Source organism: Cyanistes caeruleus, chromosome 15 (genome assembly GCF_971803275.1).
Source record: "Cyanistes caeruleus chromosome 15, bCyaCae1.hap1.1, whole genome shotgun sequence".
NCBI classification, from domain to species: Eukaryota; Metazoa; Chordata; class Aves; order Passeriformes; family Paridae; genus Cyanistes; species Cyanistes caeruleus.
Genome location: NC_141715.1, coordinates 13,573,055 through 13,597,408, shown reverse-complemented (window position 1 = coordinate 13,597,408; position 24,354 = coordinate 13,573,055). Strand labels below are relative to the sequence as shown.

The window sequence follows — 24,354 nt, the reverse complement described above, 5'->3', positions numbered from 1 at the left end:
CACCTTCTCTTATGTATCATTGCATGTTCTCTGCTCATAGGACAAAGTTTGGGCAGAATCATCCACTTCATGTTTTACATCCTCACGTGACATAAAAATGAAAAGTATTAATAATTGCTAGTGTTTTCCATTTAAGAAAACTTAAAACTAATCCCAAGAATATTAATCCAATTCTACTCCACAGTAAGGATACAAATAATTACTGCATTACACAGTAACTATGTGTGGTCCTGTTTCACCACCCTGCACTTCTCTTTGCTCAGGTGTTTGGAGATCTATGACTGTAACACTGGATAAAAATTCAGTATATCTTTACATTTGAGGCACCTTTTCTGTAGAAGGCACAGTTCCTCTGCAGCCCTTGCTGCACACAGTGATAGCAAGAACACCAAGGTACAAACATGGGAAGAGGGGCAGCCCAGATGAAGCCCAGAGACATCCTGGAGGAGACACCTGGAGTGGGAACGCTGACCTGGCACTCACCAGTCCCCAGGGATGCTCAGGGGAATGACAGAAGGAGCTTGGCAAGGAGGAGCTGACACAGCAGCCCCATAAACCATCCCAATCCCTGCTATTTTCCACACACACTGGTGTAGCAGGGATGGGATCAGGAATGTGGGTGTGCAGGGACCAGAGAACAGAACATCAGTGCTTGACAATGCACTGGTGACTTTACAAAGAATGTCAAACATTTTTACTAACATGGACCAGTAAGGCTGTCTCAAGAGAAGCACAGGGATAATTCACTTTTTCTATCTCCTTTGACAATGATGTGCAGCCCAGTAAGTTACAAATGTTTACAAGCATCTGAAGTTACACATGTTTACAAGCATCTGCTTAAAAGTTCTTTAAAAACCTCTGCAAGAAAAATTTTTTCCTCCATCTACTAATGAACTACTTTACAAGATTAAAAAAAATTCCACTGTCTCCTACTTGTATTTTCCCTATGTAATTAACTATAAATACAGCAAAACCAGTCCTGCTGCAGAACATGAAAAGTCAAATTATGATTACTGCTGGTGTAAATGTGGTTCAGTATTTGCATCTATTTGATGTCAGTGATGCTGCAATGCACAGTAATCAGAATTTTGGCCTAATCCTGGAGGAAAAAAAAAAAAAAAGAGATAAACAAAAAGGGATTTTTTTTCCTTTCTGTTTCTGCTGTCTCTGGATTCATAACAAGAAGATGCACTCAATTCCTGCAGTTTATTCACATAAGAAAAACACTGTCTTAATGATAGCAAAATAGTAATAAAACATCTCTCAAACTTGAAAAAGACATTTTTTTTCAGCTTTCAAGTCTATATAATTTTTGCTCATGCACTTTAAAATCACATGTACCTGAACCAAAGGAGTATTCAAAATGCCATATCTAATTTTTTGTTACAATAAACTTTTTCACTGCATTCTGACCATGTCACAAAAAACCCATCTACTGGTGGCAACTGTGACTGTATGAAATAACCATAATAAACATTAAAATTTTGAAATAAAAAATGCAATAAGGAAAGGAAACTATTTCATATGAATCTGAATTTTCAGTCACAGTTGGTTCTTTATTTAATACTGCCGATAAATTTGGACACTATTGATTCCATCATTTAGATTTTACAGCCTAAAAGAGGATAAAAATCATAACTGTTTGCATTCTTGGTGTATTTATAAAGGTCTCTATGGGAAACAGTGTATAAAAATATTGTAAGCACCCCCTATATTCTGTGTATTCATCAGTTTCATGTGATACTGTCCTGCAGGAAATTTGGTTTGGAGTTGACAGCGATATTTAAATCGCATTTCCCTCACCATGCTCTTAAGGCTATGTGCTGTACCAGCTGTGTCAAATTAAACATCCACAGCTGGAACCAACAATGGGAGAATCTTCAATAGCCCTGCTGGGCCAGAACGTGTTCTGGGGGCCAACAGTGGCTGCTCACATCAATAGTGCAGCAAACAGGGGGTATTGCTTGGCAGAACTGAGGGGAGGGGAGAGGAGAGACGGTAACTAAAATGGCAAAACCATTTTAGTTTACAGAGAATCAGTCCCTGTACCCCTCCCTGATGTCTGAGAGGACCCCAATAAAACACTGCCATACAGCCTCCCCTGCTGAAGCCACTAACTCATCGGCAGATAATATTTATTAAACATGTGTGAATTGCAAGATAGGATTTTTAATCAATTTTACATGCAGTGTACTAGAAAGTGCCCATTTGTACCTGTACTAGTGAGCTGCACAGCTTGACTCATGTTTTGCATAAAATATGGAATTTATTCCAACTCCAGAAAATTATCATACGGCGTGACTGACATAACTCATGGTCTTCTCTTAAAGAGAAAAAAAATCCTGTTAATACACCTCCACAAAATAAACAATATATGCTTCTACCCCTAGCCCTCCTTCCTCCCTGCAGACAGACTCAGCATGAGGTTCCTGAGGAATTAGTTGTAGAAGAACTCCCCTGCTGACAGCAAAATGCCAAATGCACGTCCTGCACATGTAATGTGTCTGACATTTCCACATCTCACCAGGTTCATGTTTCTGACAAGTGCTTAAAAATACATGTCTTTTTAAAAGTGTTTTTATTGCTACCTTCCTATCTCCACTTTATAATGTTTTAAAATGCTATTTTTCTCATGGAAACACCTCCACATTTGTCTTTTGATTTGAGTAGAAGTAATTGGTTTTTCAGGGTCAAATACCCTTTTGGAATCGATGGGTACATTTCAGTTGATGGATGGTATAAAAAGTGCAAATTTGATCTTCTTCAAACAAACAGAACTGTGAAAAACTGAGAAGACTCAACATGATTGACACATTTAACATGGGTAGCACTGAAAATATTTTAACACCCTACCTTCTTTAATGTTGTTATTCTTTGCAATAGGAGACCTTGGGAAAACCAGCAAAACTTTCAAATGTTAAAATATTTCTCCCCTACTTCTATTTTTTCCCCATGCCAGTATGAATTCCCAGTTGGGAATTTTAAAACCCAAAGGGGGATCTGGCACAGACACAGAACTGGTGCATCAGCTGCTGTAGTTGAGTCACCACAACAACTTTTCTTAAGAGCAGCAAACAGAATTTGCAGGAGTGCAGCACTAACACCTGCTGAACAGATTTTTTGTGCACACCTTCCAGAAGTCTTTGGGCATTACACACAATGGGCATTGTATTAATTTATCTCAGAACTTCTAAAGTGCTTCTGGAGAATAGGTCGGTGCTCAGCTTCAAAATGTGAATCACACAAAGGGATTTTATCTGAGTCATCCAGAGACACCCTTGTTCTGCACCTGGCTTCATGTAAAATAATTCTAATATGTATACAGACATCTATACACATTTACATATATGGTTTATATATGCTTTTGAATTCAAGTTTGAAGTAATATCTTCTCATTAAATATATATTTTTCACCCAATAGTTATGATATTGTCAATGACAGTCACTGATGTTATTGAAATTCTATAATTTTGCAGTGGGTTTCATTAATTACTATAATTTCTTTTAGTCATTCAATTGAATAAATAAAGAATCCTCAGAAACCTGCTGTACACATTAAAAGGGACAAAGCCCAGAAAACCGGAAGAATTTTCAACTTTGCTATAGAATACCTGCACGATTCACTAAGGACATTTTTTCCTTTCTGAACTGTCAGTCTTGTACTTTTTAACTTTGCCTGTCCCTGATCATGATAAAAATAGATTTCAAGGAAAATTAGGGGGTTTTGAACTTCCTTGGTATTCAGTCAGAGAGGTCACCCCTGTTTCAAAGGAAGACAGACCTTGTTGGATGCAGCACAGAACAGCGAGTTCTCTGTGAATTCCTGCTACCTGACCCAGCCACAACTACTCATTTTTCCTTCTAGCCCACAATAGACACTGACAGAGTTATAAGGAGGATGGCAAACACTGTCATCAAAATACTTCTCGCTTGAACTGAAATCACAATATTTCAAAATATTTCTCATGAATCAATAAAAGAAATGAAGTTTGTAATTCCACTTAACAGAAGATAACCCAGCTCAATGCCCTTGAAAGAAAAGCAAATGTGAGAAAGGACAGGGTCAGACTGGCCTCAGGTTCAAAACCAAGACAGCATCACATTGAAGACATGCTCTTCAAGAGGTGAATTCCTTTTTTCCCCTCTAAGGATCCGATGTTTGGTACCCTGTTCTGAAGTGCCCACCTTCCAGACTACCAGTCTGACTCACAGCTAGACTCAGCTTCTGATTGTTCCTGGATACAGATACCAGGACTTAGCCTTCATTGTGGATTTTTTTTATTCCTGCTTTCTATCCTGAGAAATACCTTCTGGATTAACCTGCTTTAGAAGTTTACCAAAAGTTTTAATTTTTAATAAAATTTTCGTAACTGACAGATTCCAGGCTCTCTGTCACTCCTGGCACTGTGAATACCCTAACACTGACAGGAGGTTAGTAAAGTTTATTTATCTGATCTGTCTCATCAATCTGTTTGTGTGCTGGAGACAGTGTAACCATGCCTTCAACTAATTCTGAAACTACCAAAATGATCAAATGTTCACCTCATAATACACAGGACATTCAAACACCATCACATGTGAACTGTATCACATAATTGCAGAAGATAAAAAGTGAAGTTATTTCAGAGACTTTTTCTGATAAATTTTGACTTCATTAGTCTGCTTCTGTGCTTACTGCATCCCAAAAAACATCTTACTGTCCTCTGTAAATACATAAACAGATAAATCAGTTTTATTTTTCCTAAATGGCCACAGTCTCAGGCCAGGTAGTAGATCCCACACTAGCACTGCACTGGTGCACAGGTGTCATTTCTGCCTTATTTTGCACGGTCCAGTCCTGCTGCATGATATTGGAACACTTGAATTATAGTATTACATCATGTATCCCAGCTACAGGAAAGACATTTTGCACATCACAGGACTCTCAGGAACTAAAGGAGTTAATTTCTCTTCCTCCATTCCCCTCTTTTCTTTTGAATATTAAAGGCATATATTTCTTATAATGTTTAGATATAACTGATTTGGTTTTAATTTTTAAGTTATATCGTTGATACCTTTAAATTATTATCTCATTTTGAGCAATATCTTTACATTACTGTAAATATTATACTTTATGGCTAACTGCATATTAAACTCCTTCATTTTGTTACAAAGTTCTCAAAGCCTAAAAAAATTTCTTAAACTCTTATCTAGCTAACAGATTGAATCGTGATTGTGGAACAGATTGAAATCTCCATAATGGGAGATCATGTTAAAATTCCTCCGTAAGTCTGCTACTCCTTAAATGAACTATTTAAGATGCAGGGGAATACAACCGTGGGGGAGCAGGAGAGAAAGGAGTGAACTGGAGAGTTCAGCAAAAGAAAGGAACACGGCACATAAGATACCCAGACTTGTTGACAAGGGAGCTGAAAAACACAGTGAAGGAAAAGCTGAGACTAATTTATTTGTTTTAACCAGAGGATGATAAAGAGCACCTGTCTGCTTGACTGAGGGATCAATGTGAAAAACACTACCTGGCTGAGAAATTCTAACATCAGACACAGCAAACCTGTCTTGCTGTGCCCCTAAAGTACCTAACAGCACCCACAGACTTGCTGAAGGGAAGGAGACAAAGCCAACACAGGAACTTCTTTTATATTTTCATTTTATTACTTCTCTTCCCCGTTTTATTCACTAAAATAAATAACCAAGTCACACAGAATTAATACCAGTGGAAATTCAGATGGCAAATGCTTTTTTTTGTGCTCCATGTTAAACATGCCACTTAAAGACTGCTCCAGGCAGATCTCTGGGCAGTGTGTGCACGCTGCAGGGATGTGCCTTCAGCCCACACATTCCAGCACACAGCTTACCAACAGCCCCAAGCCACTGGGACTGAAAAACACAGCCAGGAAAAACACCTGAGGTCCACCAAAAGAAAAGCCCAGGCATTCAGCTCCAAGAATCAGGAGCACCAAAGGCTTTGACAACCAACATGTTTGAAAAGAAAAACAAAATTGTGAGAGGAGCAGGAGAATCATTACACTCAATGCTCAGGACTTCTTCTGGATATTCTGTGAAACAGCCTTGAGTGCCCAAACTGCACAGAATGACAGCACCAAGCAAAGTGGAAAAAGCTTTCTGCAAACCAACCAACCAAAACTTTATTGTGCCTGAAACACTTAATCCTTGCTTTTTCCACACAGAGTGAGACTGTTGTATTATGTCTTTGTCCGAACTCCACCAGTGTGATAATGTGATGTTGCTCTAATTTAATCTCATTATTCTTTTGTTCTTCCCAAAGTGAAATGCCACTTCTCTTCTTCCCTTTGAGGCTTATCTCAAACAAATGTCTTTGTTCTTAATGAGGCCAATCCATATGTTTGCTCCTGCATATTGTGTTCAGTTAATGGGAAGATTTTTCTAACACCATAAAAACTCTTATTTGTCCCAGGCAGCTTTGTGTTCAGTAACTGCTGTAACTGTTACCTTTGACAAAATGTCCCACATCCAATATGTTCTGCTTCTGAATTGTCACCCCTCCCTTGAACTCAAGTTTATTTATGTCCCTTCAGCATATGTGTATCTCCTTTCCTCAATTTCTTACCTTATCATCATCTATGTTTAAAAACTAAATGTGAACACATTGATCAGGCAGCCTGCAGCAAAACACTACACATCAGTTGCTGCATTAAAACTATAATATAGGTTATTCATCAACAATTAAACTTCTAATTATTTGCTTTGCTAATTGCCAATAAATCAAAAGATAGTCATTAGGAGAAATCTCATTGTTTGCTTTTGCTGTTTTCTAGCTAGTAATCAATGAACAAGAATGTAATTATGTATACTAACTACTCAGGATTTTTTTTTTCAATAAAAGTCAGAGATATGTGTAAAAACAACATAAAAGCAACCAGATAGATTATTGTGAGTTTTGTATAATTATACATGCACACATGTAAAAACACAAAATTCACTGAAATTATTTGCTGATCTTCTGGTGTTTCATAGCTTAATGACTTCCTAGATTTAAATGCAGACCCCTGCAGCTCCAACAAAGTGCTCTGGCAGCGAGACAACACCATGGTCTCACCAAGCCTGTCTCCATCTCATGCCACTTGCAGCAGAAGGCACAGAACCGTGTGCCACAGAACGGCAGCCTCGCGCTCCCCGTGGCAGAACACGATTAATCCTGGAAAATATCTGGTGTTATCAGGCACCCCATGTGGATGCTGATGTTTGTTGCTGCTTTGCTTACAAAGGAATGCAGAGGAACCCTGGTGGTTTACATAATATTCCTGATTTTCCTTTTACGTCTATCTCCTGGCTCTGTAGGCAAAATATAAGAGAGAACACAGGGGCTCACAGGATTGATTCCAAACCCTTTGCTTACAGGATGTGTAACAGCTGGTTTGCTTTAGATTATGGTGAACATGGGCCTAACAATTTAAATTCAATTTTATCTTTTAAGCTTAAAAGCAGTGAGAAATTTCTCACGGCCACTGTTAATTCAGTTTTCTCTCAAGTCCTTTCACCATCAGACAAATATGAATTCTCTCAAACACTGTGGTCTAACCACTACTGCATTTATTTTGAGCAAGTTTTCAATTTCTCATGGTAACCTGCAACTGTGACAGGGTTTACTAAAACAACTTCCTTTTGTCAAGGGAATGAAATATGGAAAGAGTATACATGCTTCTTCATAAAGGGCTTAGCATCATTACTAAAACACCAACTTTTACCAAATTCCCTTGTTTCAGGCAGGTTTATAGAAGATGTACAATCAAATTTTATATTCCCAAGAAGTAAGAGCTCAGACTAGAAGCTGGAGAATTCTTACTACAGTTTGAAAACATACATCATACAACAATTAACCCCTCTCACAGCTTCCCTGCATGGGGCTGCAGAAGCCATCCAGTAACCATAGCTACTCGTTTCAATGGAAAGAAATTGCTATGAATAACAATGAAACCATAAAATATGTTCTGAAGAGCCAAAGCAAATCCTGAAAGCTAGGAAAACCTTCCTAATGCATGGGAAAAGAACATAGGCAAAACATTTTGGCTTGATTTCCCACAGACCTACTTATCTTTTCAGTAACACATCCCAAAAATACACATGGCCATCCATGTCAGATGGGACACCAACAGGAGGATTCACCAGCTGTGTATTGTTATTGTCTGAGAAATAACAAGAAATTAGCAATCTTGGCCATAATCCCCTTACATCAGGTATGTAAAGTAACATTTCTGACACAGAAGGTGAAGAGGATAAACAGTGTGTTAGTGTCTTGTGGAACACAGCACAGCACCGAGCTCTCCATTGCAAACACACACAGAACATTCCGAGGGTAAAATTTTGATCCGGAGCTGGCAGGCTGCCAGTTTGTAAAGCAATTATCACTGCTGACCTTCCCTCGCACCTTGCACGTGTATTAACATCAGCTGACTCCCCCAGTACAACGTGGGAGGGACGGGAGCATTTACAGCTTGTTAATTACTTACTTACAGGGTGAATTCTAGTATTTTTAATCCTGTTTATGTATGGAACTGCCATCACTTTCTGAGGCAGTGAACCTTTTGTTACAAATAGCAACAGGCTCCCTGACAGTGCTGCCTTCAGGACATGTGGATCTAGGAAAAACCAGCAGTTTATCCTCTGGCATCCTCACACAGTTCAATCTTTGACCAATACAAAAGTTGCAGTGCTGCTGTCTCATGTGCAGCACAGCACTCAGTGACCAGATGAGAGGCTTTGATGGATTCTAAAGATCAGTGCTGGGAAACACTCTAAATTTGGGGTTTATTTCAGAATGCTGGGTCTGTTGCTCTTTGCTACTCCCACTGCTGGAACAACCTGCAGCAAGCACAATGGACCAGGCAATGATCTGGGTTCTGAGGAGAAGTTCCAAAACTGGTATCTAAAAGCTCAGTAACAGAAGTGCCCACACTTAGGTCAAGATTATTAGGATTTCAGGAAACAAATTACAGGTCTCACACCAATTAATTATCTCCTTTCCATGTCACAGGGAGATGATTAATACAGACTTGTAGAACAATTAAGTTTGAAAGGGACCTCTTGAGGTCATCCAGTGCAGTGCTCTGACCTCAAAAACCAATCTTGAAGTTCCGTAAGGTTAACCCTTAACTCAGTTCATTCTTGAATAACCCACATTTTGCAACTTCTGATACTTATTTTTGGTGCCTCAAATAGGAGCAGAAAAAGGAAGACATGAGCTGAGAGCCCCCACCTTTTCTACTGATGACATAAGGAGTGTAAATTTTGCTGGCACAAGCACATGGGGTCCTCTAACATATGCAGAATTCAGCAATAATCGGTCTTCTACTCTTTGTACGTTACATTTCTATGTTCAGACAAATTGTGAATTGTGCTTTTATGTGAATAATAGAGATTATTTCTAAAATTTGTTATTTACCAAAATCTATCTGAAATGGCTGACAGCAAGGCACAATGTTCAAGTGACTCCAGCCTCAGAGCTTCAGGCATTGGAATAAACGTTTCTCTTTGTCAAATCTGGCGTGATCACGACTTACTTGTAAATCAGGAACACTGTTGCAAAGCTTGTTTACTGGATGATGAAATTACATCTTCCTGGTAACCCCAAGCATGTCATTTATGTATTTATCTCCATCAGAAGAAAGCCTTTAATGAACATAAAGGAAGTATCACCACTTATCACTAACAAGAAATCTGCTGCCAATCCTGACTCTCCCAATCTGTGTGTGACATGGAGGGGAAGGAAGGGAAATGTGAGCATATATGTACATGAGCATATATAAAAGCAATAGTTGCCATTTTCACATAATAAAATATCTTTGAAAAGTGTGACTTACAAATAAGGATCTGCCTTCTCCATTTATTATGTTTTTAGCAACTCTTGCATGTGAACTAATATTCTGTCTTCAATTTTCTATTGGTATCTAAATACAAATCTTGCATTTTTTTCAAAATGAACTGTTACATTTACAAGGAATTGTAAATTGTAATACTGACATTTCTTTGAGGTCAGATTTTTTTTCTTCAGAAAGAACTGAAGCAATAATAATTTGTCACATGACTTGACTGAAATATGTGCTGCTTACACCAACACAGATCAGCAGATGCACTGTGCCTGAAGTACTCCCTCCTGCTATTATTTGCCAGGTAAAATTTATAATACATCAAGATGAAAATTAAAAATGAGATTCAACAACCTCACCAAGCTATGGAACACCAGGGTTACAGATGTTAAAGTACAGACAAATTTGGAAGAATGATAATTACACTTCTACAAAACATATTAAAGTGTCAAAAGCCAACCCAAGCAACTTCATAGGAATATTGTAAATAGCAACATGCTAGGAAAAAAAATCTGCTGAGGATATTTGAAAGCTCAAAGTGTAGTACACAGTCAACAACATAACTGAGTGTATGAACACCTCAGTACAACATAGAAAATAAAATAAAAAATAATAATAACAAAACCCTAAAACCCACAAAAATTTCTGCCAAGAAAACCCCATATCCTGACCCAGCTGCAGGAATAAAACATCCTGGATTAATTTAACATCTGGCAGGCAGTTAAGACTCATGAGGATCAAATATCCTACGCTTCCAGGGCTTTTGGAGGGTCAAAAAACCAGCACAGACAGAGCTAATTTAGGCAGCACTATCCAGGAAGGGCCAATGCTGTCCTTAAGAGCATCCAGGAGAATTATCTGTGTGCTTTGCTTGTGCACTAAACTAAAATAACCATATATATGATATTCCCAGGGAAAAAAACCCAAACAACAAAAAACCCCAAACTAAACCAAACAACAACAAAAAAAACCCCCAAAAACCCCAACCCCTCAATACTCTTTCCATCAATATATAAACTGTTTTCCTTCAACATAGTTCTGTTCACTTTTGATTAGTTTTCAGCTCTAGAGTATTAATTGTTGAGTGCCTCAACTGGCTGATTAGAATCCAATACAAAGTGTATGCTGAACTCCTTTTCAACAAATTCTTCAGTTTTTTGAAGAAGGAATTACACTGAGAGAGCTGCTGGAGTACATTGAGCACCGAGTTTGTGTCTTGGGTATGTTTATCACAGGTTACTTGCACACTGTGGCTCTTGGCATGGTCACTCAGCAGAGCAGAACTTGTTCTGGAGAGATTCAGAGCCCTTTGCCTGCCCTTCCTCGGGCATTTGGGAGCCCTCAACATCTCCCCCTACACCAGCCTTTGATCAGATGAACCACACTGAGCAATGAAAAGCACTGCTAAGGCAGTGGATTTGCTGAGATGGGCATAAACAATTCATAAAGAACATGCACATCTCATATTTAACAACACAGGTTCACTAAAACCACAACTTAGCTCTTTTTCGATGGAATTTGTTTTGGCAGCTTTTTGGATACCACACTGATGCCAGCCAGCAAAGAATTCCCACAGAGTTTATTCCTATCCAACCTTCAACACAGCACCTGCTAAAGAGCCTAACTTATTTGAATTCTACATTTTAATAATAGTCATCAAAGAACTGAAAGAACACATCAGAAATGTTAAGAGCTTGGAAAAACTATCATTGTCAACTACCTTGCTCTCTTTGGGAAGCACATTCAGCATAATACACTTCAGAGTAGTTCTGGACATGTAACCTTTTCCCATCACAGAGGAAAAACTAAAAACTTTGTGTTTGCATCCTTCAGTGATGTAAAATCAACAGTTTAAACCCAATCTAATTTTACTGCCTCTTTAATTGCACCTTCTGGTGCCTCACGCCTGAGAAGTGATTTACGTTTAAGATTATAGGTTCAACCACTGCTTCAACAAATTAATGACTGAGAATTACCCCTGCACTGAACCTCAGCCAGGGTTTGCTGACACTCACAGCCTGAGAGGCACTGACTGCTCAGGACCAGCACCCAGCCCTGAGATCGCACTGGGGAGCTGGAAAATGCAAGGTGAAATAGAAAAAAAAATAACCCCCTGTTTTGATGGCTGGAGCTTATCAAGATGCAAAATAAATCAAATTGTTTAATTATTTTTAGCCAATATCCCTCAATATGAAATTCAACTTAATTACCTTATGTCTCTGACAGTAATAATTGCCACATACAAAATACAGAGGAAACGGAGACATGCAGTTACTATGGAGTAAAGAGAAAAGCTGACAGAGATCAGGTTCAAAAGTTGAAATCTTTCTGGGAATTCAGAAAGTTACATTCTGTACATTTTTCTATCAGAAATAACACAAGAATAGAACTCTTTGCATATATATCTGAAAAACAAAACTGAAATTCTGTTACACGTTGCCCTCCAATTAAAATAAGTGTTCCTCTGTCATTATTAAGTGAAACCACTTCAAGAGTAGTGCCTGTGCTCCTCTGCTCTAAACATGTAAGGAAAGGAGGGTTTCTCTCAGCACAAGCTCACACAGCACAGCTGAACACCAGCTTCAGGTTAGAAAGTAGCAAGAACTAAAGAAGAATTAAAGCAGGTATTTCTATATTGAGAACAATGAAGGAAAAGGAATTTCTAAATGCTAATTTGATTGTCATGTAAAACAATGGTCATAAGCATAAAAATGGACAGGGAACCAAATTTAGAACTTCATTTAAATTAATTAAAAGCTGAACAAGGAATTCAATCACATGCACATATTCAGCATGCAAAACCATGTTTTTCTGTATTAATTTGATGAGGAAAACAGAGCTAGAAAGATTGTGTAACAGCAGCAGCTGTTTTTATATAACATTTCTTGATTCATATGAAGCAGCTCAGGTGCTTAGATTTCTAGTGATTTCAAATATTGTCTACACAGATCTCTATAAGTATTTGTGTATCTGTGTACCCACACTAAGAGATATTTCTATCCTTCCCCCTTACTTCACATTTAACTTTGAGACAATTTGAATTCTTTTATCACCACAGATTTGGAAGGACAGTAGAGCACAGTAAAGGATGGCAAATATAATTTACATTTTTTCTAATTGTTAACATCTGCAGTGCTTTTCACATGATTACTGCTTCATTACCTAAGCAGCAGCATTGCATTAACCACTCTGAGAAGTACACAGCCCTGACACGACTTTGCTTCCTAAGGCTACATACTCTGAGTCACCTGAAATGGAATGCCAATAATGCACATCACACAAGTGACTCAGAAAATGAAGAAATCGATACAAAACACATCAGATCCTATCTATCTTCTTTATCTAAATCTATCCTTATCTATCTTACTCCTAAATCTGCCTAAATATCTCAATTCTACCTGGGCAGGATTTGCATCCTAGAGCCTTTATTGCATGCAGCAGCACTGCACAGCCATGGCACTGACAGCCTTGATTTCCTGCTTTAGCCTCAATTTCCTCCTGAACTCAAGGGACTGGTGGTACAAACCCTAACTTCAACCTGCAAAAACGCTGATATCAGCCTGTAAGACACGGAGCTCACATGTTTTTAACAAAATTTAAATCAGAAAATGTTCAGAAACCAAGCTAGAATGAAGTCAGATCCAAAAGGGAAGAATTAGGAGACAAGAGGTTTGACTGCAAGTGCAGTGCTGTTATTTTGCTATGCTGCCTGTGAGAATGAGGAGTGATGGTGACTAAAGGAAGAGATGCCTTTTATTACTCTGAAAACGTCAATTCCAGAGACTAAAGCAGGCACTTGCTCAATCTCAGCACGTGGCTGCTGAGCCTGTGCTGTGTCAGAAGCTGTCAGGGAGGCTGCACAAGCTGTTTTTACTGCTGAAAAAAGAACCAATAGATGTTCACCTAAATGCTGATCTCATCACAGGATAAACAAAGTCAAATTCAGAATCCAAACTCAGAGGCCACATCTCCAAACAATCCTAAGAATCACCAACTATCCTTTGAGTGGAAAGAGAAGGGAGGGCAGTAGTACAGTTTTGCCCCAAAAATGAATATTCTACAGTGCTCGAAGGCTGAAGATTTTTTAGGCTGGATAGGTAAGAGATGAAGGTTTTTGGTTTGTAATGAGAAACAAGGCACCTGATTTTTTCTGCCTCATTGCAGATCATTTACTTTTCTAAAATGCACTCAATTTCCTTTCCACATGCTATTTAATCATATCAAAATCATGCTTTATTTTAGGAAAGGATTATGTCAGTAATTTTCAGTAAGTCCTTTCAGGGCCCTCCTGGCATTAACACCAGTTAAATTCAATGAAAATTCAATATTTTCATTAATTGGGACCAGGTAGTTCAGGCCATGTGGGATTTGAGGCACAGTACTTCCCTACCCCAGACTTTACCTGAGAAAGCAAAGCTTTGATTCTAAATAAAAAAGGAACCAAGTACAATCAAGCAGGGGCAGATTCTGATCATAAGCACTACAGAAAACCCCATCTCTGAAGCACATTCATGCTGCTGGACCATCACTCAAAATCTAAACTATTATGCAAGATCAAATCCTAACTCTTAACAATGATGTTTAAAGACATAAATTTTGAAGAAGCATGAAAATCTTTTATCAGTTGTGTCTGTAAGTCTTAACAACAGGAGAAATGCTTTGAATTGGGTTGCAAACACTGAGCTCACTTATCCCAGTAAAGAAATGGATATCAAGACATGGCCTGTGTGAGTCAGCTTTTCCCCTCTGTTATTATCCCAAACAGATTTCAGATGCAATCAGAACATCCACCACACTTCTATCAAATTGCTTGGCCTTTCACTGACAACTTCTCAGTGCAGTTTTGCATTATCAAAGTAAAATTCTTTAATAAGCAGAAGGGTTTGCAGGTAACATGATCTAAAATCATGTACAGTCATCATTTCCTCATTGCTTCTCCATATTTAAAATACCTTGTAATATCACATGTAATCTGTCAGACTATTAAAGTTTTGCCACAGATACAAACCCAATTTGGAGTAAAGCACCTTCACTTCCAGTTCCTAATCTAAAGAAAAGAGTTTTTATAGAAAGCAGGCTATGGGTATTGATCAAAAAGCTCTGCTCTGACTTGCCACACATTTACCTTTAACACTGGATTTAGGTGAACCTAAACTATCAAAATATGGCATAAGCATAAAAAAGACGTATATAATTTATATTTTAAATCAGTCCTTTTTGTCTCCCTCCTTATTCAAGTTTCACAGCATACATATGGGTATGAATAAGCAAGGGATTTTTCACCCTTACTTCATGCACAGCAGCTTGAAAAATGTTTCCGATTACCATAAATGATAATACACGTACATAAGGCTGTCTTTCAAAGAGGTTTGATAATTCATAAATGAGATGTTTACACAGATGAGGTCAAGCCAAGAGGTTTGTAATATAAGTATTTAACGGATGTAAATCTGTTCATCACTGTTAAGGAACATGGGATGACTTCAAATATTCACTATTGAATTTACTTGGTACACATTTAAAGCAACTTGCATGAATTCTCATTCCAATTTTTAATTACTATGCAGTCTGTAAAGACAAAAAATCAAGAGTCAGATTGCTCTTTTTTTTCTTTTATCAGAACAATTAACATTAATGACATATTACTTCACAGGCACTTCTACACATTCATTATTAAAATAATAAATTGAATGAAGTTTGAACAAAAGTATAACAATACCTACAGGTACAGATGTTCAGCCTTATGTATATTTCTATCAATATTTCCTTAGCCAGTGTTCATCAGGAGCTAAAGCAAGGCTTAACAAAACAAAAAACAAAAAACAAAAAATCTCAGCAATTCCTTTAAAAAATATTTATAGCATGTTGTTATTTGTTTGTTTTTCCCAGCCATAATTTTCCTCTTGGACTGCATACAGCTTTACTTACATATTTAGTTTTTGTGGTTTTATGAAACCATAAAATGAGAACAAGGATTTCATACCATTAAACAGACCTTGGTGGCAGGAAGGAAAGACAATTAATTTTTTTTCACTTGAAACTTTTAGACAGAGTCAGAATTCACATCTCTTGCAGTCTATCCTGGCTTTTCACCCACCAGAGAACAACATAACCAAATGTGGGTTTTTTTTCTCCCTAGGGTTTCCATGGCTTTAATTTCTATCTCAATCTTTACATTCAATATTAAATATTAAAAATAAATATCCACCTATCCACATGGAGATGCAGACATTTAGTTTTCTGGATTTATTAAAATCTACTCACACTGATAACAGCGTAGGGACGTTCGATTTGGCACAGTAAACACAGGTTTAACAGCCTAATTGCTTGGATTTTTTCTGGATCATTATGCTAATGCCTCTGCAGCAAAGTGCTAAATAGGAATTCCCATCAGAAAGAATTCTCCTTGCTGACTGAGGAGGGAGAAGTGGGACATCCTGGGGTGATGGGAGAGATTCCTCTTCAGGGACACACAAAAGGGATTTTCACCCACAGGACTACCCTGCCCTGCCAAAGGGAAGAAAGCAGAGTCTGACACAAAGCAGCAGGAATTCCAACTTTGGGAATTCCCAAAATAAACCAGGGAGTCCCAGTGACACTGTGCCCTGCAGTGGGGCTTGGGAGGAGGATGGATTCCCAAGGATAAAGGAGGATGGAGCTCCACAGGATAAAGACAAACTCCACACAAGCAAACAACCCTGCATGGATGGACGGTTTTGTATTGTCCACAATTCAACTGGACCTTGAGATAAACCTGATTATTTTGTTCTCCAGGTCCCATTGTACATTATGCTCCCTTAAATATATTCTCCTATGTAGACAAATCTCACCCTGATCCCCCAGGACACCCAAACCTGCTCTGACTTCACATTCCCAGACTCACAGATGTGCTACAAAACCAGGCTTGCTTGGAGGACCACGAATGTCATAGTGGCAAAAATTTTGCTTTGGTAAAATCAAGGCCAAATGAGAAGTTTTCCATGATAAATATGTATTTTGAAAGAACAAGTATAATTTGAAAATTTTGATCAAACAATAAAACAAGTGAAAATAATAATAAAAAAAAAGGTATCAACAGTTTGTTTGTTAGCTCCTTGTGGCATTAATATTTTCTTCAGTTTCCTGGAAAAGTTTTGTTACTGTTTTCTCTGATCCTGTGTCCACATTTAATTACCAAAAATGCACCTCCACCACACAGCAGATGTGTCATTAACTATTTCTGAAAAAAGGTGAAATAAAATCACCCAGCATGAGAAGACTATGGAATAAGCCAACACTAGCAGATGGTGTTTATTTTGTCACCGCTTGTGTTAAAAATTGTCACCTATTTCATCAGTATCTTTAAGGTAGAAGCTTCATGCAAAAAGAGGAAAAGCTATTTTTGATAAGCTGTCACAGAACCTCTTATAATAAAATGTCTTCTGTTTGTAGCTTCCAGTTTTTAGGACAATGGTGCATTACACAGGAGATTGATTCGTATAAATCCCAGGTGATGGAGTCTTTTGCCAGCAGCTCAGCCTTTCATCACACAACCTCTTTTGTTTCTTCAGCAAATTTCAAATCCTTTATTTCAATACTGGTGCTGTTCAGACAAATTCTGGAACACTGCTCCTAGCAAAGGCACCTGGTAGAACTGTCAGCTTGTTTCCTTCTAGGACCCACTATGCAAGAGAGTTTTACTTCTCCCTCAGCATTTCCTACATTGTCGCTATTTTACTTTATCACACACTTTTGGCTCTGTGGTTTCCTTTCTCTGGCTGACAGTTTCTTAACAAAACAATTGCATGAAGAGTAATTGCATAACCCAAACTTTTTCTTAAAGAAATCACTGCTAAAATCCCATGATAAACCCAGGTCTTGGCAGTGTAGTTTTGAAAGAGCATCCTCTAGAATTTGTACCTAAAACTCCCCTGTTAGTGCACTGCAATATGGTTTGATGGACTCAGTCCTGTCAAGTCCTCTCCTGCACTCCTGTTCAGGTTGGCTTGCACACATTATACCAGGAGTACATATATATATATAAAATATATATATATACACACCAGTTACCCTTTTGCCTTTGCCATTTAATGAGGCCTCTCAGTGTCCTATTCACATCATACCTTAAGCAGCACACTTTTACTTTTCTTTATATATATATATACTCAACATCATACTTCTGCAATGCTTAAAAAGCATTAATTATTTTGATAAATCACTCAAATTTTGCTACATTGTTTTACAGCTCTGAAAAGAAACCAGGGCTGGTCTAGTTATTTTGTTTGTTGGATTTTGTTTTTAATTCTAAATTCTTATTTTGACATAGATTTGAGACTTTTTTTTGGGGGGTGGGGTGGGGTTGGGGTAGGTAGCTAGTTGCAATTTTTTAAATCTACTAAAAATTCTCCTTCCAGACAAGGAATACTCAGAAATGGTGAGGTTTAGGACTGCTCCAAATACTATTAAGACATTTTTATTTACTTTCCTTCCAGAGTCAGCACACGGATCTGACAACAATCCTTCTGAACCGCTGACCATTCTAACACCCATGTTCAGCACTTCACCTCCTTTTTTGTGGCTGCATCTTTGACCTTTGCAAAGCAAAGGCAGAGCAGATCAAGAAACCTATCAATTTATTACAGCCCTGCAAGCAATCCGTGCTCTAGATGAGCACAGATGACAACTGGGTACCTTTGAAATGCAAAGTCTGAGGGCTCTGCTTACACTGGTACAAAGAGTCCTCTTCTGGTGACACAACATGCACATTGCAAGCTTTGCAACACTATTTGGATGCATTCTCAGCCAGCTGAGGCTTTAAACCAAGGTTAGTGCCATCTGTCTGGTTTTGGCAGCATCCAGATTGATGTAAAAAATCCTATGGCACTGTTTAAAAGGAGCGGAGATAAAGCTTGTTTTTGGTCAAGTCCCTGGAATTATTAACATCAAAGATTTGGCTGATATGGCCAGGCAGAACATCTGGGTCAACAAGATCACTGCACCTTTCTCACCATATTTAGAGCATTCAACAAACTATGGCACTGCTCAGATCAGATTTACCATGTCCAAGAAATTAGACTCATAAAAGTTATAAAAGGTACAAAGATTTTCTGTTGTCTCAGTTCAATTATTTTCTTAAATGCATGTTAAATCAAGCCAGTAGCAAGCATTAATGCTATCAAGTATTTTTGTGATATAGTTATTAATACATTCTCACATTCTTCTTAATTTCTAGAGCCCTGAACAAACACAGTACCAGAAATTGAAAGCAATATATCATTAAAATTTGTTTGAATTGGGAAGAGTATCAGGTTGCAAGGAAAAAAAGTAAACCAAAGAGAAACAGTATTTTTTTTCTATAAGAGCCTCAAAGCTTCAAATGAGGAAAGACATTGTTCAGTTGGATGCAATTTGTTAGGAAAAAAAACATTCTGTGATCCTGGGAAATGCATGCAAGCATTATTCTTTGAGATTTAGTACAGCCTAAATAGCATAACCCACTCATTTCACCTGTGCCAAAATCCTCCTGCAACAGCAATAATCATGAATGCTTCAGAAATGCAAAGATATGTACAGGATCATTTCTGTTCTTTATTAATTCCATCATTATTACCAACCATACACAAACCACCTTGGTCAGGTTTTAGCACTGTACATCAGCACTGTGGAAACTGAATTACTCTACCAATAGCTCCGGCTGCCACTCTTGTAAGAAGCATGGAAACACAACAAACAGTCCTTATCTCCAGTTTGAAAACACACTGAACATCACAGGCTGCATTAACCAGGAAATGGTCACAGATGCTCAGTGCTTTCCAGAATCTGATTTAAGAAACTGTTTCAGCATTTGCCCAGACACTGGTTGAGAGTCAAAGAATAATGCCATTCACTAGTTTCTACCAAAAATCAGGCAATTAATGAAAGAAGTACATCAGAAAATGAGGGTGATGAGACCTAAACCTCGCTTTAGGTCCCACTTGAATAGAAGCAAGCAGAGTATTATTCCTGGTTAGGGCCTCATCTTGGAAGCATTTGCTTAAGTGCTTTAAAAAAATGCCCAAACAGAAAGTTATCTTTCATGTATGTACTAGGTCAGAGGTGCAGTGGAAGAAAAGAGCAGAATAACAAAATCCATCTCTCATCTCATTAGGCAATCAAATACAAGGTAAAATCTGCCAAGTCGAGGACAAAAGGCTTTATCAAAAACAGCCCTTGCTAATTTAGCAAGGGCACATGCTGACACTGTAGTGAGTGTACATATCCAGTGAATGAAAATAATTTTTGAATTCAAGAATTATCAAGAGGAAGATGTCACTGGATCGTTATTTTTGTACTAAAATTCCTTGAGATGTCTTTTGATTTATATTACTACAGCCTGGCTAAAAATGTTTTCATTTGCTAAAAAAGTGCTTTTCAGGCTTTTTTTTCTCCCAAACATCATCTTCCTCCCATAGGAGTTTTACTCTCAGGGGAGCAAAAGTGTGAATGTGTGTGGGGAGCAGTGGTGCTTCAAAAACCCCTGTCTAGCAATGCACAATTCCCTACAAACCCACAAAAACCAACAAACTCCCAGATTGTTTTGCACAGCCCCTAATATACAAAACTTCAGGGGCACATCAAGTGTGACTGTCTAAATCTCATACTTTTGATCTCATCAGATCAAAAAAATTCAAATCAAGACTGAAGATGAACAGAGTTATCACTGACTCTTACATTTATAAGTCTGATCGAAGAAACTCTCAAGAAACTTGTGTCTCCTGCAAACCTTTACCACTGGAATAGAACATGTGCAATTGCCTTTGTGAAAATGCAGCTGCAGCTACCATTTTCTTTTAAAGTTGTGCCTGTGAGTACCCAGATCTGGTGTCTCTTCCATGTCTTAGCTCTCCTCCTCTCATGGGATGAACTCCACACCATGAAACAAGATCAGCTCAGGGAAAGCAGCTCCTTCACTACCCAGCCAAGTCTTGCAGTGAAAAACCCCTAAATTAGTTCAATCCAACCAGGAAGGTAATACTCAACAATGAGATAGAAATGAGTAGTAGAAATCAGGTTTATTCAACAGAATATGAGTACCCAGGAAGAAAAAAAAACAACCAACCAAAATCCCACAAGACATAATAAGCAGAACACACACAGAACAAGATTAAGCACAACACACAAGTTCTAAACTAGGTTCTAAGTTTACAAGGAATACAGTTGAAGCAAAATAAAAACCTTACGTATTAGAGAGTTCTTTGTCTCAGCCAGCTGCTGCCAGCTTGTCTGTCTGTCTTTCAATTTCTCAGAAAGGTGTGTGTGAAAATCTAAATGAAATAAAACAAATAACATTTTAGAGATGGCTCTTCTTCTTTTCTCCCATTCCATTCACCTTTGGTGCAATACAGCCAATAGAATGTTTCACCACCTCCCACCCAAAGCATTCCTCAATAGCAAGTAAAATACATTACTCATTATTATCTAGAGATTCTTTTATCTTGTTATCAATGACATAAAAAAGCAGATTGAGTAGCAGTAGTTTGGTGCAATCTTGCTTTGCAGGCAGTCCACATACCCACTGTCAGCATCATTAACCACACAAAGGCCTGAGTGCATAAAAATCTCTCTAAAAATCTCTTTGGGAAGGACTTCACCCAAAGCCCAGCAGAGTTTCCATACAGGAGATGCTTAAGCTCATACCAACTTATTTTCAGTGTACTATTTATTACTCCTAATAAAAACATATCATTACATTCTTCTAAAAGATATTTTTGTTCCTTAAAAACCGACTCCTAAGATACATTTGAAAAAATGGACACTTTCAGCTATAATAAATAATTTCTTACAAGTTTATTGCAGCAGTATTGTGACTTTTCTATTGACTCTCAACATAATCAAGCTCATTCTACTTCATCTCAACTAGACAGGAACCAGGGAAACTCTGCTGTTTGAAGAAGATTTTTCTTTTTTGTCTCATAAAAAAGCTCCAGCTTTAGGAAAACAGATTTTAATACATACATGCAAAAAGCCCCTTTACTTTTGAATTTACTCTCTCTTAGACTAAATAAAAAAGAACGAAAGTAATCCTGGATTTTGAAAACATGACATAATCAGGGAGTACTCTTACATTTGAAAAGTTCAGAATCAATTGAAAATTATTACTGAATTTCATAATAACATCAGGAAACTTTTCAGATGTAGTAAACAGGAAACATAAAACCTATTTTTATTTGTTTACATGACTTTCCTTGCAAAAGCCAGCAAGACAAGAAGCCTAGTAATTAATGTATGGTCACTCTAATTATTGTTTTTCACTGTCTGTAAGTTTTCACTGGAAAATAATTTTACTTAGTGCATCTCACGTTCAAATCCTTCATAATATTTATGAGATATTAATTTAATCTTTCACCCAAGACTCAAAAAAATCAGCAGTGAAAATGTGTTCTGTAAACACAGCAATTTATTATATGCAAAGAAAAAAGGCAACAAACATTGACACAAATGAAAAAAGGGCTGACCAAGACAATAGAAAATAAACCACTTTGCATGCTAGGCAACAAATTAGCTGTTTGTTAGGAGCAAAAATACTTTGCTTCAAGTGGAATAATGTGAAAGAATGACAGCTCCTGAGTCTTACATCTCTGGCTTTGGGGGGAAAGGAATTGCAAGGGACAAGTTACAAACAATAAAAGCCAGGTAGAATTTACTGAACTGGCTCAATATCTCCCTGCCACACATGAGGTTAAATTTTGATAAGGTACAACTATAAGACATTTTTGGGTGCTTTGGCTCACATCTAATTAGTTGAGCTTTATTATGATAGTACAGACTTTTGATTTAAAAACAAGAAAGGAAAAAAAATAAAATTTCAGGGACACTTATCAAGAAAGATAATTCAAACAACAACATACAAATCAAGAAAAGAAATGTGAAGAGTAGAACATTTTGGATATCAATGTAAAAATGCTGGTAAAAAAAAAATACTGCAAATTTCTTCAGTATTATCAGCAATTTCTCCCTGAAACAAAATACTAGATGCTGATATTATTTTAATATTTTGAAAATGGGAGAAATTAAATATAACTAAACACACGCATATGCAGGAATATAGCAAAGAAGTAGTCATGGAATTGTTTTGCTAAGCTTTTTTCCCTTTTCTTTTTCTATGTGAAAATGAAACCAAACTCTTAAACACAGTGCAAGTCTTCTGCAGTACTCAGAGCTAAATTAAACCATTTTAGTAGTTTGCAATTATACTATTTCTGTTATATCCCATCCTATAATATGCAAAGTTTTGAAATCCTTAATGTCTATATTTCAGTTTTAACACAGACATAGAAAACGTTAGCTTTCATTTCTCTTTTGTGAGGAAACCCAGAATTAATCCATCAACAATTCATCTATTTTCATTTTACCACAGTACCCTTTAAGCTTGTGTATGTAACTGAATCTGCCATTTTCTCTTTCAGCTGTCTGTGGCCACCTTGGGATATTTGATCTTTATAAAGGACACAGATGAGGACAACAAACTGTTCACCCAAGGAAGCTGAACCATCCCTCTTTTTATAGGAAACACCTTGAACTAATGGCTAAAGCCCAAGGTGCCAAGCAGTGTTTCCCCAACAACTGAAAAAAAAAAAAAAGAAAAAAGAAAAAAGAAAAGAAATTTGTCAGCAATGCCCAAAGGAAAGAATATTTGAATGTTAAGACACTTTAAAATAGTGTCATCTGAAGGGAAGTCTCCGTGGGTATTACCTTCCTTTGACACTCACAGGGAGTTAAACCTAATTGCATTTAGGGTTATCTCTAGCAGCTACACTTGGAATCAACCATCCTCAGGAGGACTATTGTTCTAACTAATCTACTTATTAGGCTTTTATTCAGATTTAGTGCAGCCTTTGATAAAAAAAAAGCATCTCGAAGGGATAGTAATGGATTTTGCAATTATCAGACAGGAGAGAGCAGACTATGACCTACAATCTTTGGCCTTACCAAAATATAGGAAAAGAAAATCTTTTGTAAGTAAATCTTTAGAACTTTAAGTTAATTTTAGTCCCTATCAGACACCACAGTTATATCTGGAAAGGTAAAACCTGTGTGAATTTCCTGTGCTCTTCCTATGCATTTCCTTAAAATACAATCCTCCCACAGTAGCTGGCAGGGAGAAAGAAACCTGTTTTCTGTCCTTGCCTTTCAAAGGTGAGTGAGTAGCAGTTTTTGGTTTGCTGTCTCAAGCCCCGGTTTAAGCCAAAAGCCAGTGATGATACAGGTGATTTTAGATACCAGTGCAAATCCTGGCAGCACCTTTTGAAAACTGAGAAAACAGCCACTGCAATTCCTGACCCGCTCTCCCATGAGGAGTACACAGTTCAGAGCAGCTCCTTGCCTTCTGCATATTTTAAATATTTCTCTAAATTCCCTCCCAGCCCAACAGCCCCTTGGGGAACCTGCCCTGAGGAGATCCCTTCCCTGCCACAGCTGGGAGGCACCTCTGCACAGAGCAGCCAGAGGTTCTGCTCCTCAGGATCCCAGAGCAGAGCACACCTGGCCCCAC

The 24,354-nt window shown here is 37.8% G+C and overlaps 1 protein-coding gene across 20 annotated transcripts in view; it reads right to left on the bottom strand.

Annotated features, from left to right (window-relative positions):
- The window catches only part of TENM2 (teneurin transmembrane protein 2), a 618,690-nt gene that overhangs the window by 265,297 nt on the left and 329,039 nt on the right, over window positions 1-24,354 (bottom strand). For 11 of the 20 annotated variants that reach the window (XM_086851648.1, XM_086851649.1, XM_086851651.1 and 8 more), the window contains one exon: window positions 21,044-21,127. The exons of the other annotated variants lie outside the window; for them this stretch is intronic. In XM_086851648.1, the coding sequence (XP_086707774.1) occupies window positions 21,044-21,127 (84 nt within the window). The remainder of the gene's footprint in view (window positions 1-21,043; window positions 21,128-24,354) is intronic. 20 annotated transcript variants of the gene reach the window in all.